We start from the raw sequence: 19,476 nt of genomic DNA on the forward strand, positions 1-19,476 counted from the left end.
AGACAGAGGTCAGGGGGATCAAGCGGCCGACAGGCCTGGGACAAATATGACTCAAACCAGAGCCGACACCCTACCTTCCATCGCTCCACAACACATCTCTCTGATGAAAACCTACAGCTCCAAGGTAGATGGAGGGAAGGAGGGGAGACATGGAGGAGAGGAGGGAGGCCGGTGCTCATAAAAACAGCCACTCGCTTTTCTGCCCGGGAGCTCTCATGATTTGTAGCTGGTAGCTTGACTTTCCACTCCCTACTGCTGGAGTTATTTTCAGAACTAAGCTATTGAGTATTCATACAATTCATTTTCATCTCTCGATGTCTGAGACACAGTGCCATTTCAATCAGATCTCCTGCCATCCACGTCAGCCTCCTCACACCTGCAGTACGCTTGATGCACACACACACGCACACAAACATACCCACTAACACACATACACACACACACACGTACAAGACTACACAAACCTGTGCATAACACAGGCTACACATACACTTACACACACTACACATGAAACACACACACAAGACTACACACACCTGCACACACATACATACAAGACTACACACACCTGCACACACACATACGCACACACATATGTACAATACTGCACACACACACACACACACACACACACACACACACACACACACACACACACACACACACACACACACACACACACACACACACACACACACACACACACACACACACACACACACACACACACACACACACACACACACACACACACACACACACACACCACACCAGTGAGTAATGCAGAATCCATATTAGACAGACAAGAGGTGGATGTCTCAGGCAGACCCATTAATTGACCACTCTCTCCAAGCAGCAAATTGGTAATTGCACAGTGGGTGTCAGCACAGCGTCGTTGTTCCTCCTCCTCCTTTGTCTTCTCCTCTCTGTGACTTTCTAGGTACGCCGTGTTAGAATGGGTTGTTGGGCTGTAGCACTCAGAGATAAATCCATGTCTTAACGTCTTTAGAAGAGACGAGAGAGACATTTCCGGATGAAAAGGAGAGAGAATGAAAAGATTGTCTGAGGAAGAAAACGTATTCTTGGGCCCGCCTGACTCCTGTACCCTGTGCCTGACTCACCTTCCAACCTGGAAAATGGTGCGGTGCAATTTCAGGTAAATGGGTTTACCGAAGGAGGCTCTGACTATACAGCACATTAAGTCTCGGGAATAACATAACAAATCACAGCGGCCGAATGGAAAAGGCCCTTCAATTGCATTCCCATTCAATAAGAGAAGAGTAATGGCTATTAGAGCTAAATAAGTGCTTTCTCTCCCCTCGGCCTCACACAGTCCTGGCACACTGTATTTCAATGAGCATGGGATCCAGTCGGTCTAAACCAATCTAGTGCAGAGCAGATCGGCTAGAATTCCAGACACCAAACCTGTTCAGGACAGTTGATTTCAATCAAAGAAAGCAGTTTGGGATTTCTTTTGTGAACAGATGACTGCTCCTGTCAGTTAAGGTGAGAGAGAGACATACTATTTATGTTGTTGCAGATCCACAATGGTCCTAAAGGATCAACATGAAAAGTATAAAGAACTCAACTAATGCATAAAAGTCTTTCCATGTGACAAGGACATTCACAGTCTGAGAGGACAGAGCAGTGGATGCCATAAAGAACAGCTGCATAGGCAGCGTGGCAGAGAGAGAGTAGTGGCAGGCCCACTATAAGACATTGCCTCTATCAAGGGGAAAATGGAGGCAGGGGAGCCGAGATGGAGAATTCTCTGAGCCACCATGGAACTCCTTTACTTTACACATCCATTGTAAGAGACAACTTATGTTAATTTCCCTGTCCAATATGCCTTTGAATGTTGAGGAAAACGTACCCAACACTCCCCAGAATCTCTCCCCAAGCAGTAGGCTACACCTTTACACATAACTAAACCCGCCCAATGTCCTTGGAAACACTGCCAAGGACAACCCAGCAACACAACAACCAGGAGATAAAGCACAGAAAAAAACTACAAATACCAGCCAACCTACATCTGAGTGAGAAAATGTCCAATCCGTAGTCACTTCCAAGTGCCAAGAATGAAAATCATTCTGAAATGAAATATTACAATAATCTCTTCATATCCTAATAAAATGTATCTTACTATATGAAGACTCAAATGCTTAGTTAGTACATTGCAGATGTCCTGTCAGCAACGTCAAATTGCACTGAGGTGTGAATGCCCTTGAATTGTATTTTACCTAAATTTAACTAGGCAAGTCAGTTAAGAACAAATTCTTATTTTCAATGACGGCCTAGGAACAGTGGGTTAACTACCTGTTCAGGGGCAGAACGACAGATTTGTACCATGTCAGCTCGGGGATTTGTACTTGCAACCTTCCAGTTACTAGTCGAACACTCTAACCATTAGGCTACCCTGCCGCCATTGAATACAATGGCAGCAGAGGAGCACAGCTTCCCCAACCCAAACGAAGAGGCCTCACACCCCTATCCAGAGGCCACACCCCTATGCAGTGGCCACACCCCTATGCAGAGGCAATCTAAGTACAGTCCCCCCCCAGATAATTTTTTTTATCCTGCATGTAAAAGGTACAAAGAGAAGCTCCTCAAAGAAAATCTAGATACACTATTTACTGTCAACAATGGGTACGTAAACAACCTCATCTTCCAGACAGGGATGCAGCATGAGCCCCATCCTCTTCAACATTTACATGAAATAATTGGTGAGGGCACACGGCCTCACCCTACTGGACGTGGAAATCAAATGTTGACTGTTTGCTGATGATCTGGTGCTTCTGTCCCCAACCAAAGAGGGCCTACAGCAGCACCTAGATATTCTGCACAGGTTCTATTAGACTTAGGCCCTCACAGTAAATCTCAGTATGACAAAAATAATGGTGTTCCAAAAAAGGTCCAGTTACCAGGACTACCAATACAAATCTATCTAGACACCGTTGCCCGAGAGCACACAAAGAAGAATACATGCCTAAACATCAACCCCACAGGTAACTTACACAAGACTGTGAACGATCGAAGAGACAAGGCAAGAAGGGTCTTCTATGCCATCAAGAGTAACTTAAAACCTCACTAGGGTACATGGGACGGCGTCCCACCTGGCCAACATCCAGTGATATTGCAGAGAGCCAAATTTAAAAACAGAAATACTAATTATAAAAATTCATAAAACATACAAGTGTTATACATGGGCTTAAAGATTAACTTCTTGTTCATCCAACTACGTTGTCAGATTTCCAAAAGGCTTTACGGCAAAAGCATACCATGCGATTATCTGAGAACAGTTCCCAGCAGACAAATCATTACAAACAGTAACCATCCAAGTCCATGTTTATATCCAAAAATCTCAGATTTGTTTGCACGTTTTGTTCAGTAATTCACAGGCTCAAACGCAGTCACAACAGGCAGACGGAAAATACAAATAGTATCTGTAAAGTTCGTAGAAAACATGTCAAACGATATTTATAATCAATCCTCAGGTTGTTTTTAGTCCTAATAATCAATAATGTTTCAACCGGATAATAACGTCGTCAATATAAAAGGTAAACAAGTAAGGCGAGCTCTCGGTCGCGCATATGAAAAAGCTCTTGGACACTGTAGTGTCCACTCATTCAGAGAGGTCTTACTCACTCATTTATCAGAAAACAAGCCTGAAACAATTTCTAAAGACTGTTGACCTCTAGTGGAAGCAATAGGAAGTGTAATTTGAGTCCTAAGTCAATGGATACTGTAATGGCATTCAATAGAAAACTACAAACATGAAAAAATCCCACTTCCTGGATGGATTTTTCTCAGGTTTTCGCCTGCCAAATCAGTTCTGTTATACTCCCAGACATTATTTTAACAGGCTTGGAAACTTTAGATTGTTTTCTATCCAAATCTACCACTTATATGCATGTCCTAGCTTCTGGGCCTGAGTAGCAGGCAGTTTACTTTGGGCACACTTTTCATCCTTAAGTGAAAATAGTGCCCCCTACCCAAGTGAAGATAACAATTGACATCCCAATTAGGATCTGTAAAAAAAACTTACAAACAGTTACGGAACCCATTGCCCTATATGGTGGTAAGGTCTGAGATCAACTCACCAACAAATAATTCACAAAATGGGACAAATACCCAATTGAGACTCTTCATGCAGAATTCTTTAAAAACATACTTTGTGTCCAATTTAAAACCCAAAACAATGCATGAGTCAGAATTAGGAGTATACACACTAGTTATCAAAACCCAGAAAATAGCTGTTAAAAAATCTACAACCACGTAAAAGGAAAGCTCTAACCTACAGTGAGATGAACCTGGAGAAGAGTCCCCTAAGCCAGCTGTTTCTGGGGCTCCCACAATAGCGCCAGGTCAGCAACACAATTAGACCCAACCAAATCATGTGAAAGGAAAAAGATTTGATATATTATTGATACACTGGAAAGAATTAACCAAAAAACAGAATACCTGACCACTGTGACTGACCCAAAATGACAAAAATCTTTGACAATTTACAGACTCCGTTAACATAGCCTTGCTATTGAAAGAGTTGAAGTAGATTGAAGTAGGAAGTTTACATAAACTGAGTTTAAATGTATTTGGCTAAGGTGTTTCACATTTCCTGACATTTACTCATAGTAAAAATTCCCTGTCTTGGGTCAGTTAGGATTACCACTTTATTTTAAGAATGTGAAATGTCAGAATAATAGTAAAGAGAACGATTTATTTCAGCTGTAATTTCTTTCATCACATTCCCAGTGAGTCAGACGTTTACAAACACTCAATTACTATTTGGAAGCATTGGCTTTAAATTGTTTAACTTGGGTCAAACGTTTCGGGTAGCCTACGACAAGCTTCCCACAATAAATTGGGTGAATTTTGGCCCATTCCTCCTGACAGAGCTGGTGTAATTAAGTCAGGTTTGTAGGCCTTCTTGCTTGCACACGATTTTTAAGTTCTGCCCACACATTTCCTATAGGATTGAGGTCAGGGCTTTGTGATGGCCACTCCAATACCTTGACTTTGTTGTCCTTAAGCCATTTTGCCACAATGTTGGACATGTGCTTGGGGTCATTGTCCATTTGGAAGACCCATTTGTGTCCAAGCTATAACTTCCTGACTGATGTCTTGAGATGTTGCTTCAATATATCCACATAATTTTCCCACCTCATGATGGCATCTATTTTTTGTGAGTGCACCAGCCCCTCCTGCAGCAAAGCCCCCCCACAACATGATGCTGCCACTCCCGTGCTTCACAGTTGGGATGGCATGCAAGCCTCCCCCTTTTTCCTCCAAACATAACTATGGTCATTATGGCCATGATGCATGATGGCATGCAGTTCTTCGGCATGCAAGCCTCCCCCTTTTTCCTCCAAACATAACGATGGTCATTATGGCCAAACAGTTCTATTTTTGTTTCATTAGACCAGAGGAAATTTCTCCAAAAAGTACAATCTTTGTCCCCATGTGCAGTTGCAAACCGTTGTCTGGCTTATTTTATGGCGGTTTTGGAGCAGTGGCTTCTTCCCTGCTGAGCAGCCTTTCAGGTTATGTCGATATAGGACTTGTTTTACTGTGGATATAGATACTTTGTACCTGTTTCCTCCAACATCTTCACAAGGTCCTTTGCTGTTGTTCTGGGATTTATTTGCACTTTTCGCACCAAAGTACGTTCATCTGTAGGAGACAGAGCGTGTCTCCTTCCCGAGTAGTATCACATCTGCATGGTCCCATGGTGTTTATACTTGCGTACTATTGTTTGTACAGATGAACGTGGTACCTTCAGGCTTTTGGAAATTGCTCCCAAGGATGAACCAGACTTGTGGAGGACAACATTTTTTTTCTGAGGTCTTGGCTGATTTCTATTGATTTTCCCATGATGTAAAGTAAAGAAAAGCAAAGAGGCACCGAGTTTGAAGGTAGGCCATCCACAGGTACTCCTCCAATTGAATCAAATTATGTAAATTAGCCTATCAGAAGCTTCTAAAGCCATGACATCCTTTTCTGGAATTTTCCAAGCTGATTAAAGGCACAGTCAACTCAGTGTATGTAAACTTCTGACCCACTGGAATTGTGATACAGTGAATTATCAGTGAAATATTTGGTCTGTAAACAATTGTTGGAAAAATTACTTGTGTCATGCACAAAATATATGTCCTAACCTACTTGCCAAAACAATAGTTTGTTTACAAGAAATGTGTGGTTTGGTTGAAAAACAAGTTTTAATGACTCCAACTTAAGTGTATGTAAACTTCCGACTTCAACTGTAGGTGGAAACTGAGCTGTACTTGCTAACCTCCTTTCAGTATGACCATATTAGAGACACATATTTCCCATAGATGACACAGACCAACAAATAATTTGAAAACAAACCAAACATTGATAACTCCCATATCTGTTAGGCGTAATACCACAGTGTGCAATCACAGCAGTAAGATTTGTGGCCCGTTGCCATGAGAAAAGGGCATTCAGTATAGCACAAACACCATTGTAAATACCAACCATATTTATCTGTTAATTTTTCTTCCCCCACTATTCATACTCCAACTATTTGCACATTGCTAACACACTGTCCATATCTGATAATATAACAGTTGAAATGTCTTTATCTTTTGAAACCTTTTTGAGTCTAGTATTTACTACGAATTTCAAATAGTTTTTTGATGATGTTTCTTCTCACATTTGTTTATTGTTTATTTCACTTGCTTTGGCAATGTAGACATTTTTCCCATGCCAAGGAAGCCCCTTGGCATTGAGAGAGAGAGCCACACATGTGGACATCATCTGTTAACCTACTCTGAGTCTCATAAAGACACTGCGGTCGGAACCTAAAATCCAAGATTTCCACCGGTCTAATGTCCATTAGGCCTGATTCATGAAGTGTGCTCTGAACAGCATTCATTTGGGCTGCAATTTCTGAGTTGCAGTTAACTCTAATGAACTTATCCTCAGCAGCAGAGGTAACTCTGGGTCTTGCTTTCCTGTGTCGGTCCTCATGAGAGCCAGTCTCATCAAAGCAGTTGATGGTTTTTGAGACTGCACTTGAAGAAACCTTCATATTTCTTAAATTCTCCAAATTGACTGACCTTCATTTCTTAAAGTATTGATGGACTGTCGTTTCTCTTTGCTTATTTGAGTTGTTCTTGCCATAATATGGACTTGGTCTTTTACCAAATAGGACGATCTTCTGTATACCCCCCTACCTTGTCACAACACAAGTGATTGGGTCAAATGCATTAATAATACATTCTAGAAATGTACTTTTAACAAGGCACACCTGTTAATTGAAATGCATTCAAGGTGACTACCTCATGAAGCTGGTTGAGAGAATGCCAAGAGTGTGCAAAGCTGTTGATCAAGGAAAAGTGTGCCTACTTTGAAGAATATGAAATATATTTTGATTTGTTTAGAACTTTTTTGCTTACTACATTTGTTAGTTGATAGTTTTGATGTCTTAACTATTATTCTACAATGTAAAAAATAAAATAAATAAAACCCTTGAATGAGTAGGTGTGTCCAAACTTTTGTCTGGTACTGTATGTCTGGGGCCAATCCTTTCACTGTAAATACCTACACCACCTACACCACCCGATGCTACAGGAAGGCCATAAAGATCATCAAGGACATCAACCACCCGAGCCACTGCCTGTTCACCCCGCTATCATCCAGAAGGCGAGGTCAGTACAGGTGCATCAAAGCTGGGACCGAGAGACTGAAAAACAGCTTCTATCTCAAGGCCATCAGACTGTTAAACAGCCACCACTAACATTGAGTGGCTGCTGCCAACACACTGTCAATGACACTGACTCAACTCCAGCCACTTTAATAATGGGAATTGATGGGAAATTATGTAAATATATCACTAGCCACTTTAAACAATGCTACCTTATATAATGTTACTTACCCTACATTATTCATCTCATATGCATATGTATATACTGTACTCTATATCATCGACTGCATCCTTATGTAATACATGTATCACTAGCCACTTTAACTATGCCACTTTGTTTACATACTCATCTCATATGTTATACTGTACTCGATATCATCTACTGTATCTTGCCTATGCTGCTTTGTACCATCACTCATTCATATATCCTTATGTACATATTCCTTATCCCCTTACACTGTGTATAAGACAGTAGTTTTTTTGGAATTGTTAGTTAGATTACTTGTTCGTTATTACTGCATTGTCGGAACTAGAAGCACAAGCATTTCGCTACACTCGCATTAACATCTGCTAACCATGTGTATGTGACAAATAAAATTTGATTTGATTTGATTTGAAATAAGCAGTGCTCCCAGTCTCCCACTCGGGGCTGCCGAGCCACTGAGAGAGCCAGAGACCTCTTTCCAAAAGCACCTCTCTATTTGTCCCCTTTCTTAGTTTAAGGGGTAGAATGCCAAGACAAGAATCCCATTTGAGGCTTTCAGTGGCTCCACCAGGCACTCAGAGCCCCACACTCCTATCCCCCCTCTCAGAAGCCCCTATCTAGCCCCAATGTAGTCTGACAGTACTAGGCCTCTCTCTAAACTGGTAAACAAGTCTCCCTCGCTGCCTCGCCTCCATTAGTGGGCAGAATAAATGGAGAGTAGAGGAGAGACCCTGGGAGTACATTTCACTGAGGCCGAGACCTCTTTCAAGTGATGGAGACATAGTTACAAACAGACAGAACATGCAATCTATCACGCTCTGTCTCTCTCTCCCTTTCTCTTCATCTCTCTGTCCTCCATGTCACTCTCAGACACAGGCACTAACAACCTTACGGCACCTTAGACACATAAAATACGCAGATGGAGCCAGCTGATATGAAATACAATAGAATGAACAACCCATTCAACCTAACACATAATAGACAACATAGCTATTGTTTATCAAATAGACAGCATCTTGAGGTAAGATGGGAGAGGGAAGAAGAGAGAGAGTGGGAGAGAGAAGAAGAGAGAGAGTTGGAGAGAGAAGAAGAGAGAAGAAGAGAGAGTGGGAGAGAGAGAGAGATAGCTGCATAAGAGACATCATCATCATCATGCATCTTACATGCGGCTGCTGGGCGGTATCTTGCGTCCGTCTCTGAACCATGTGACCTGCGGCTGGGGAAAGCTCCTGATGCGTGGAGCGGGAACCACTGCCCCCTCCCCCTGAGAGACCGACTGGGCGCGCTCACCCTCCTCAAAACCGCCCATAACTAAATGAAGAAAGAAGAGAAGGAAAGAAAAATAAATGTTTAGTTAGTCGTTGGGAGAATATTCTCTCTCAAACTTGATCCTTTGTTTCCTTTGTTTTTTTCAACATCTGTTTTGTGGACTGAGTTGGTTTTACACAGCCTGTGATTGGTTGTCACATACTGAGGCAGTGGGACTGTAGATGTAGTGACTCACTGAGGGAACGTGGGGAGAACATGGATTGACTCAGATAAATCTGTCACAACACCACTAACAAATGTATTTTTTAAATATATTTTTGTTCCTTTATTTAACTAGGCAAGTCAGTTAACCCTTGTGTTGTCTTATGGGTAAAAAATGACCCGCTATGTTTAACAGCAGAGAAAACCCCCTAAATGACAGCTTTTTTCAATTTGAAATTTGATAAATTTTCCGGAAGTGACCCCAACATTAGAAAAAGTGAAACATCACCTTTGTTGATATTTCAATGAAAGATGTACACCACCAGGGTACAAAGATAGTCTTAGGGTCATTTTTAACGCGACAGTTATAAAATAATTTACATACCACAAAAAACACAAAGACACACACACACAATAATGATAAATTGAGATCATGTGTTCTACTGATTGAACTCAGCCTGCATCTCCTGAAGAGGAAGATTGGCACAGTTAGAAATAACAAGCCATAGCTCACCCCTGCGCTCATCGCAACAAGGGGGAGAAAGACCTTCTCATCAAAGTTTGCCTTCACCCCCACCACCACTCTAGTTTCTTACCTCCCAAAGAGGAACAGGAATGTGGTCACTGCCCAAAACACCTGAGATCAGTGATCGTGAGGACAGGAAGCCAGCCATCTTCCTGGACTACAACCACAACAAAGGATGTGTGGACAACCTGGACAAGGAGATTGGAACTTACAGCTGCAGGAGGATGACTGCCCACTGGCCCCTGGTCATCTTCCATAACGTCATTGATGTGTCCTCATACAATGCCTTCATGATATGGAACAAGATCAACTCTACCTGGATGCCTGATGAGCGGAAAAAGAGGAGGGTGTTCCTGGAGCAGCTAAGAAAGGCACTTGTAACCACACACATTCAAAGAAGAAAGCATTTCCCCCGCACAGCAGCCTCTGCAGCGCTTGTGAAAGCTGATCGGGGGGCTGAATCTTGTCCTGATTCAACTGAGGATGCAGCTGGGGCAGCAAGAGGAGGATATGCCAATTATGCCCCCTAAAGAAGGACTGTAACAAATAGTATGTGGTGCACATGTGAAAAATACATCTGTCAAGTCCATGCACACACACTTGCATACTGTCCTATATGTTATAATTAAAGATGATTGATCTTTGTTCTTTATATTTTTGTTTTGTATCTATTATCTTATTTACTTATTATTATTTATTGTTGTTATTTATACACCTTGTGGCTGGGGGCAATGCTTCAAAAAATGGAAGAGGACTAGTATTTTGTAGTTGAATTCCTCATTGTACAGTTTATAAGAATATATCACTATGTTGCCAAAACAGTTCAAGACTGTTATTGTTTCCCTTCATTAAAATACATTCAAAACTACTTTCTGCACATTTCTGCTACTTTCTTAGGCAATACAAGTGCTATCTCTTGCTAAAAAAAAATATGTTTACACCTATGCAGTACCTTTAGCAATAATAATAATAATAATAATAATAATAAATCTCTACTTTAGTAAAGAAAACAAGTATGACAGGTGTGTTGTAATAAAAACGAGTGGTTTCCACTGATTAAATGCAGTCTTTCTGCATTGTGAAGAGGGAAAACCCAGATATTCACAAAGTTTGTGATGAATGACTAGTTGTTTCTTCATGCAAAATAGATTTGACGTTTAAAATTCAATTAAGCTGCTTTATTTTAGGGGTTTAGTGAAGGCGGGTCATTTTCTACCCTTAGGAGAAGGGGAGCAAACCTAATTTTAAGACTACACAACGGTTAAAACAAATTCTTATTTACAATGACGTCCTAACCCGGCCAGACCCTAACCCGGACGATGGTGGACCAATTGCGTGCGGGCCTATGGGACTCACAATCACGGCCTGTTGTGATACAGCCTGGAATCGAACTAGGGTCTGTAGTGATGCTTCTAGCACTGAGATGCAGTGACCTTAGTGACCTTAGACCGCTGACTATAAGTGGCTGTTCATGTACCTAGAGAGTCAGTATGTGGGTTCACACCCAGGGAACAAGGGCACGTGGAAGAGAAAACAGTGCTGTGTTGCTGCATCATTTGAAGCAACACAAACTGAGTCCAGCAACTCCATGAGTCAAGACTACAATATATTTTAACTAAAAAAACATCACTGAATTGTTTTCATTAAAAAAACTCTAAACAAATTAGATAGATACACTGAGTGTACAACACATTATGAACACCTACTCTTTCCATGACATAGACTAACCAGGTGAATCCAAGTGAAAGCTATGATCCCTAAATGATGTCACTTGTTAAAGCCACTTCAAATCAAATAGATGAAGGGGAGGAGATAGGTTAATTAAATAATTATCTTTAAGCCTTGAGACAATTGAGACATGTATTATGTATGTGTGCCATTCAGACCGTGAATGGGTAAGACAACATATTTAAGTGCCTTTGAACGGGGTAGGTGTCAGTAGGTGTCAGGCTCACCAGTTTGTGTCACGAACTGCAACTCTGCTTGGTATTTCACGCTCAACAGTTACCCATGTGTATCAAGAATGGTCCACCAACCAAAGGACATCCAGGCAACTTGACACAACTGTCGGAAGCATTGTAGTCAACATGGGCCAGCATCCCTGTCGAACACTTTCGACACCTTATAAAGTTCATCCGATGGCAAATTGAGGTTGTTCTGAAGGCAACTGGGGGGGGGGGGTCTTAATGTAGGCTGCTTCATGGCGCTATGGCAACAATATAACTGATATACTGTGACTGTCATGTTCATATTAGTTACTGTATATTTCACATTATAATGCAGTCTTCTTGTCTTTCTCAGACTTTCTTTATTGAACATAATCATATTTGTTTTGGTGCATTTTAAAGTCAAACATTGTATCGGTAATAAATAAATGTTCTAACATCCTTAGGAGAAGATGCAGTAAATGATCTGAGGTATGTGTGTGCAAATAGAACGCAGTGTTTTGATTCTTGAAATTGTTTACTTACGTATTATAATTTTTCATTTGTTCCCAGGGGGGAAGGGGAAGGCACCTAGGGAGTGCTTAGGCAAGAGGCCTGTGGGCATACATAACCAGTTGGGGCGGCAGGGTAGCCTAGTGGTTAGAGCGTTGGACTAGTAACCGGAAGGTTGCAAGTTCAAACCCCTGAGCTGACAAGGATCGTCAAAGATTGTCATTCTAATGGAATCCAGAGAGAACAAATCTCTGTCCTCAAACATTTACATTGTGTATTTAGTCTTCATAATCCTTCAATTTTGCCTGATCCCCGAAAATGATGAGCCTATATGGAGGAGGTCAGAGACCTGGCCGTGTGGTGCCAGGATAACAACTTATCCCTCAATATAACCAAGACTAAGGAGATGATTGTGGACTACAGGAAAAGGAGGACCGAGCACACCCCCATTCTCATCAACGGGGCTGTAGTGGAGCAGGTCGAGAGCTTCAAGTTTCTTGGTGTCCACATCAACAACAAACTAGAATGGTCCAAACACACCAAGACAGTTGTGAAGAGGGCACGACAAAACCTATTCCCCCTCAGGAAACTAAAACGATTTGGCATGGGTCCTGAGATCCTCAAAAGGTTCTACAGGTGCAACATCGAGAGCATCCTGACTGGTTGCATCACTGCCTGGTACAGCAATTTCTCGGCCTCTGACTGCAAGGCACTACAGAGGGTAGTGCGTACGACCCAGTACATCACTGGGGCTAAGCTGCCTGCCATCCAGGACCTCTACACCAGGCAGTGTCAGAGGGAGGCCCTAAAAATTGTCAAAGACCCCAGCCACCCCAGTCATAGACTGTTCTCTCTACTACCGCATGGCTAGTGGTCCCGGAGGGCCAAGTCTAGGACAAAAAGGCTTCTCAACAGTTTTCTGTACTAAGGAGGGGAGTTAGAGAGAGGGGGGTATTAGGGAGGGGATAACTAAGGAGGGGAATACAAGGGAGTACAAGAAAGTACTAGGGAGGGGTGTACTAGGGAGTACCACATATGGCAGTACGCGAAAAGGGCATTACTAGAGAGGAAATTACCAGGGACGGGAGTACTAGGGAGGGGTTACTAGGGAGTAGTAGGGAAAATAGTACTAGGGAGGAGAGTACTAGGGAGTAATATAGAGGAGAGTCCACAGGAGGACAGTACTAGGGAGGGGAACACTAGGGAGAGGAGTACTAGGGTGTAATAGGGAGGGGAGTATGAGGAAGGAGAATACCAGGGAGTACTAGGGAGGGGGGTACTAGGGAGTATCAGGGAGGAGGGTGCTAGGGAGTACTAAGGAGTGGAGTACTAGGGATGGGAATACAAGTGAGGGAGTACTAGGCAGGGGTGTAAAAAGGAGGAGAGAACTAGGGCATACTAGGGGCGTTACAATGGAGGAGAGAACTAGGGAGGATATAACTAGGGAAGACAGTACGTGGGAGTACTAGGGGAGAAAGTACTAGGGAGGATGGTACTAAGGATTACTATAGAGGAGAGTACAGGCCGGGCAGTACTAGAGAGGAGAGTACTAAGGGAAGGGAGGTACTAGGGAGTGGAGGACTAGGGAAGGGGGTACTATGGAATACTAGGGAGTAAATTACCAGGGATGGGGTTACTAGGGAGCATTAGGGAGGGGAGTACTAGGGAGGGGGGCACTAGGACCGGGGATACTAGTGAGGGAGTACTAGAGAAGGGTACAAGGGAGGAGAGTACTATGGAGGGGAATACTAGGGAAGGGATAAATAGGAAAGAGAGTACTAGGGAGTACTAGGGAAGGGAGTACTAGGGAGTACTAGGGAGGGGAGTATTAGGGGTGGGAGTACTATGGAGGAGAGTACTAGGGAGGAGAGTACTAAGGAGTACTAGGGAAGGGAGTACTCTGGAGTACTTGGGATGAGAGTACTAGGGATAACTAGAAAGTACTAGGGAGGGGAGTAATAGAGAGTTCTAGTGAGGGAGGTACTGGAGAGAATAGTACTAAGGGAAGGGTAACAAAATGGAGTACTAAGGAGGGGAGTACTAGTGAGTGAGTACTGGGGAATGGGGCACAAGTGAAGAGAGCACCAGGGAGTACTAGGGAGGGGAGTACGAGGAAGGAGAGTTCCAGGGAGTAAAAGGGAGGGGAGTACTAGGGAGTACGAGGGAGGAGGGTACTATGGAGTACTAGGGATGGAAATACTAGTGAGGGAGTACTAGGCACTGGGGTACAAGGGAGGAGAGAACTAGGGCATACTAGGGAGGGGATAACAATGGAGGAGATAACTTGTGAGGACAGTACCAGGGAGGAGAGTACTAGGGAGGAGAGTACTCAGGATTACTATGGAGGAGAGAAGTATGGAGTACTAGGGGGGAGTACTAGGGAGGGCAGTAATAGAGAGGAGAGTAGGGAATAAGGAAGGGAATTACTAGGGAGTACTATGGAGGGGAGTACTAGGGAAGGGAGTACTAGGGAATACTAGGGAGGATATTACCAGGGAGGGGAGTACTAGGGAGGAGAGTACTAGGGAGGAGCGTACTAGGGAAAACTAGGGAGGGGAGTATTAGGAAGGGGGTTATTGAGGAGTACTAGGGAGGGGAGTACTATGGATGGGGATACTAGTGAGGGAGTACAAGGGAAGGCCACAAGGGAGGAGAGTACTAGGGAGTACTAGGGAGGGAAGTACCAGCGAGGAGAGTCTTAAGGAGGAGAGATCTAGGGAATACTTGGGAGGAGAGTATTAGGGAGGGAGGTATTACGGAATACTGGGGAGGACATTACTAGGGAGGGGAGTACCACAGAGTACTAATGAGGGAGTACTAGAGAAGGGAGTACTAGAGAGGAGGATACTAGGGAGTACTATGGGGTGTAGTACTAGGGTTGGGAATACTAGTGAGGGATTACTAGGGAGGGGAACCAGGGAGGAGAGTTCTAGGGAGTACTATGGAGGGGAGAAGTAGGGTGGAGAGTGTTAGGGAGTACTAGGGTGGGGAGTACTAGGGAGGGGAGAACTAGGGAGGGGAGTACTAGGGATGATAGTACTAGGGAGTACAAGAGAAGGGAGTACTAGGGAGGGGAGTACTATGGCAGTGAGTACTAGGGAGGAATTTACTAGGGAGGACAGTGCTAGGGAGTACTAGGGAAAAGAGTTACCAGGGAGGAGGGTACTAGGAATTATGAGGGAGGAGATTACTAGGGAGTACTAGGGAGGAAGGTACTAGAGAGTAATATGGAGGTGAGTACTAGGGGATAGAGTACTGGGGAGGGAAGTACTAGGGGTTACCTAGTACTCGGGAGTAATACGGAAGGGAGAACTAAGGAGGAGAATACTAGGGAGTACTAGGTTAGGGGAGTACTAGGGAGGAGAGTGCGAGGGAGTACTAGGGAGGATAGTACTTGGGAGTACTAGGGATGAGAGTAAGGGAAAAAAGGGAAAGGAGGATACCTAGTCAGTTGTGCAACTGAATTCCTCCAGTACTAAGGAGTACTAGGGGGGGGGGGGGGGGGTCTAGGGAGGATAGTACTAGGGAGCACTATGGAGGAGAGTACTAGGGAGTACTAGGGATGAGAGTACTAGGGAGGGGAGTACTTGAGAGGGGAGTACTAGGGAGTACTAGGGAGGATAGTACCAGGGAGTACCGGAGAGGGGAGTACTAGGGAGGGGAGTACTATGGCATAGAGTACTAGGGAGGAGATAACTAAGGAAGACAGTGCTAGGGAGTACTAGGGAGGAGAGTACCAGGGAGGAGAGTACAAGGAATTATGAGGGAGGAGTTTACTAGGGAGTACTAGGGAGGAAAGTACTAGAGAATAATATGGAAGGGAGTACTAGGGAATAGAGTACTAGGGAGGGAAGTACTAGGGGTCACTAGTGAGGAGAGTACTAGATAGCACTAGGGAGGAGAGTACTAGGGAATACTAGGGAGGGGAGTATTAGGGAGGGGGGTACTATGGATGGGGATACTAGTGAGGGAGTACAAGGGAGGGCCACAAGGGAGGAGAGTACTAGGGAGTATTAGGGAGGGTAGTACCAGCGAGGAGAGTCTTAGGGAGGATAGTTCTAGGGAATACTAGGGAGGGGAGTATTAGGGAGGGGAGTACCATGGAGTGCTAATGAGGGAGTACGAGAGAGGGGAGTACTAGAGAGGGGGTACTAGGGAGTACTATGGAGGGGAGAAGTAGGGCGGAGCGTATTAGGGAGTACTAGGGAGGGGAGAACTAGGGAGGAGAGTACTAGGGAGGGGAGTACATGGGAGGGAGTACTAGGGAGGATAGTACTACAGAGTACAAGATAAGGGAGTACTAGGGAGGGGAGTACTATGGCAGAGCGTACTAGGGAGGAGATTACTAGGGAAGACAGTGCTAGGGGGGTACTAGGGGAAAAAGTACCAGGGAGGAGGGTACTAGGAATTACGAGGGAGGAGTTTACTAGGGAGTACTAGGGAGGAAGGTACTAGAGAGTAATATGGAGGGGAGTACTAGGGAATATAGTACTGGGGAGGGAAGTACTAGGGGTTACCTGGTACTAGAGTACTACATAGCACTAGGGAGGAGATTACTTGGGAGTAATACGGAGGTGAGTGCTAAGGAGGAGAATACTAGGGAGTACTAGGTTAGGGGAGTAATAGGGAGGAGAGTACGAGGGAGTACTAGGGAGGATAGTTCTTGGGAGTACTAGGGATGAGAGTAAGGGAAAAAAGGGAAAGGGGGATACCTAGTCAGTTGTACAACTGAATTCCTCCAGTACTAGGGAGTACTATAGGGGGGAGTCTAGGGAGGATAGTACCAGGGAGTACTATGGAGGAGAGTACTAGGGAGTACTAGGGAGGGGAGTCTAGGGAGGATAGTACCAGGGAGTACTATGGAGGAGAGTATTAGGGAGTACTAGGGATGAGAGTACTAGAGAGTACTCGGGATGGGAATACTACAGAGTACTAGGGAGGGAAGTACTAGATAAACAATTGTTTTCATTTATTTAAAAACTCTGCGGTTCAACCGGAGATTAACAGATGTTGTTGTCAATTAAGGGAATAAAATAAGTGGCAGTCATATAAAAACCACAGCACAACATAATCCATCTAATGAGAGGGTTGAGTGGAACAGCTGTCTGGGGGGACATAGGCTCAGTAAATGAGATGCAGGTAGATATTTTCTCCCCAGATGGAGCTGGCACAATCTTCAACAGTGCCTAGCAAAGGGAACCTCTCTGGATACTCTGTAACACTGCTTACTCGACAGGCAGAGTATCATCATGGGGATACTCACACACACTACCTGCAATCCAGTTGGTTTCACGAGCGTGCACACACACACACACACACACACACTTGCATGAACGCACACAGACCCACGTACTTGCACGCACACACACAAAAACATGCCAATTCAGGAAGTGATTTGAATAAAACATTTTCAAACTTTCAAATATTATATTCTACTTTTCAGAATATAGAAAATAAATGATTATTAAATTGTCAATTTAGTTGACTTCCTGAATTGACTGCCACGCACAGTCACAGTCACTTACATGCAACCTGCACTTCAGTCCTCCTCTGTAGTAAGGCTCCAACACGGTTCCTGATGATACATTGGTAGAAGCCAGCATGGGAACGGTCCAGGGAGGGAATCAAGTACCTGCAAACCACACACATATTACACACATTCACACACACATGTTAGATATCTGGATCACATACGATACACACACATTAGATTGTTGAAACACGCACAATACATACATCAATCAAAATGAAGTAAGCTTTAAGCGACATTATTTGTCTAAACACACAATACCCCCACATGACTGGAGTAACTTAAATACCCCACATGACTGGAGTACCTACAATACCCCCCCCATGACGGGAGTACCTACAATACCCCCACATGACAGGAGTAACTTAAATACCCCACATGACTGGAGTACCTACAATACCCCCCCATGACAGGAGTACCTACAATACCCCCACATTACTGTAGTACGTACAATACCCCAACATGAATGTATCAACGACAAAATCCCCCCATTACAGGAGTACCTACAATACCCCCACATGACTGGAGTAACTTAAATACCCCACATGACTGGAGTACCTACAATACCCCCCCCATGACGGGAGTACCTACAATACCCCCACATTACTGTAGTACGTACAATACCCCAACATGAATGTATCAACGACAAAATCCCCCCATTACAGGAGTACCTACAATACTTCCACATGCCTGGAGTACCTACAATACTTCCACATGCCTGGAGTACCTACAATACCCCACATGACTGGAGTACCTACAATACCCCCACATGATTGGAGTGCCTACAATAGCCCCACATGATTGGAGTACCTACAATACCCCCCCATGACAGGAGTACCTACAATACCCCCACATTACTGGAGTACGTACAATACCCCAACATGAATGTATCAACGACAAAATCTCCCCATTACAGGAGTACCTACAATACTTCCACATGCCTGGAGTACCTACAATACCCCACATGACTGGAGTACCTACAATACTTCCACATGATTGGAGTGCCTACAATACCCCCACATGATTGGAGTACCTACAATACCCTCACATGACTGGAGTACCTACAACCCCCCCCCCCCCCCCCCCCCCCACACACACACCCGTGACTGGAGTACCTCCAATGCCTCCAATTGACTGTGTCATCAACAATACCCCACACATGACTGGAGAACCTACAATACCCCCACATGACTGGAGAACCTACAATACCTCCAATTGACTGTGTCATCAACAATACCCCACGCATGACTGGAGCACCTACAATAGTCCCACACGACTGGAGAACCTACAATACTTCCAATTGACTGTGTCATCAACAATACCCCACACATGACTGGAGAACCTACAATACCCCCACATGACTGGAGAACCTACAATACCTCCAATTGACTGTGTCATCAACAATACCCCACACATGACTGGAGAACCTACAATACCCCCACAAGACTGGAGAACCTACAATACCTCCAATTGACTATGTCATCAACAATACCCCACACATGACTGGAGAACCTACAATAGCCCCAAATGACTGGAGAACCTACAATACCTTCAATTGACTGTGTCATCAACAATACCCCACACATGACTGGAGAACCTACAATACCCCCACATGACTGGAGAACCTACAATACCTCCACA

The 19,476-nt window shown here is 44.0% G+C and overlaps 1 protein-coding gene across 5 annotated transcripts in view; it reads right to left on the bottom strand.

Annotated features, from left to right (window-relative positions):
* The window catches only part of LOC109898960 (protein sidekick-2), a 651,349-nt gene that overhangs the window by 157,271 nt on the left and 474,602 nt on the right, over positions 1-19,476 (bottom strand). For all 5 annotated transcript variants that reach the window (XM_031835235.1, XM_031835233.1, XM_031835236.1 and 2 more), the window contains exons 3-4: positions 17,831-17,937; positions 9,035-9,182 (exon numbers count right to left, since the gene is read on the bottom strand). In XM_031835235.1, coding sequence (XP_031691095.1) covers positions 9,035-9,182; positions 17,831-17,937 — 255 coding nt within the window. The remainder of the gene's footprint in view (positions 1-9,034; positions 9,183-17,830; positions 17,938-19,476) is intronic.

Source organism: Oncorhynchus kisutch, linkage group LG11, assembly GCF_002021735.2.
Source record: "Oncorhynchus kisutch isolate 150728-3 linkage group LG11, Okis_V2, whole genome shotgun sequence".
Classification (NCBI taxonomy): domain Eukaryota; kingdom Metazoa; phylum Chordata; class Actinopteri; order Salmoniformes; family Salmonidae; genus Oncorhynchus; species Oncorhynchus kisutch.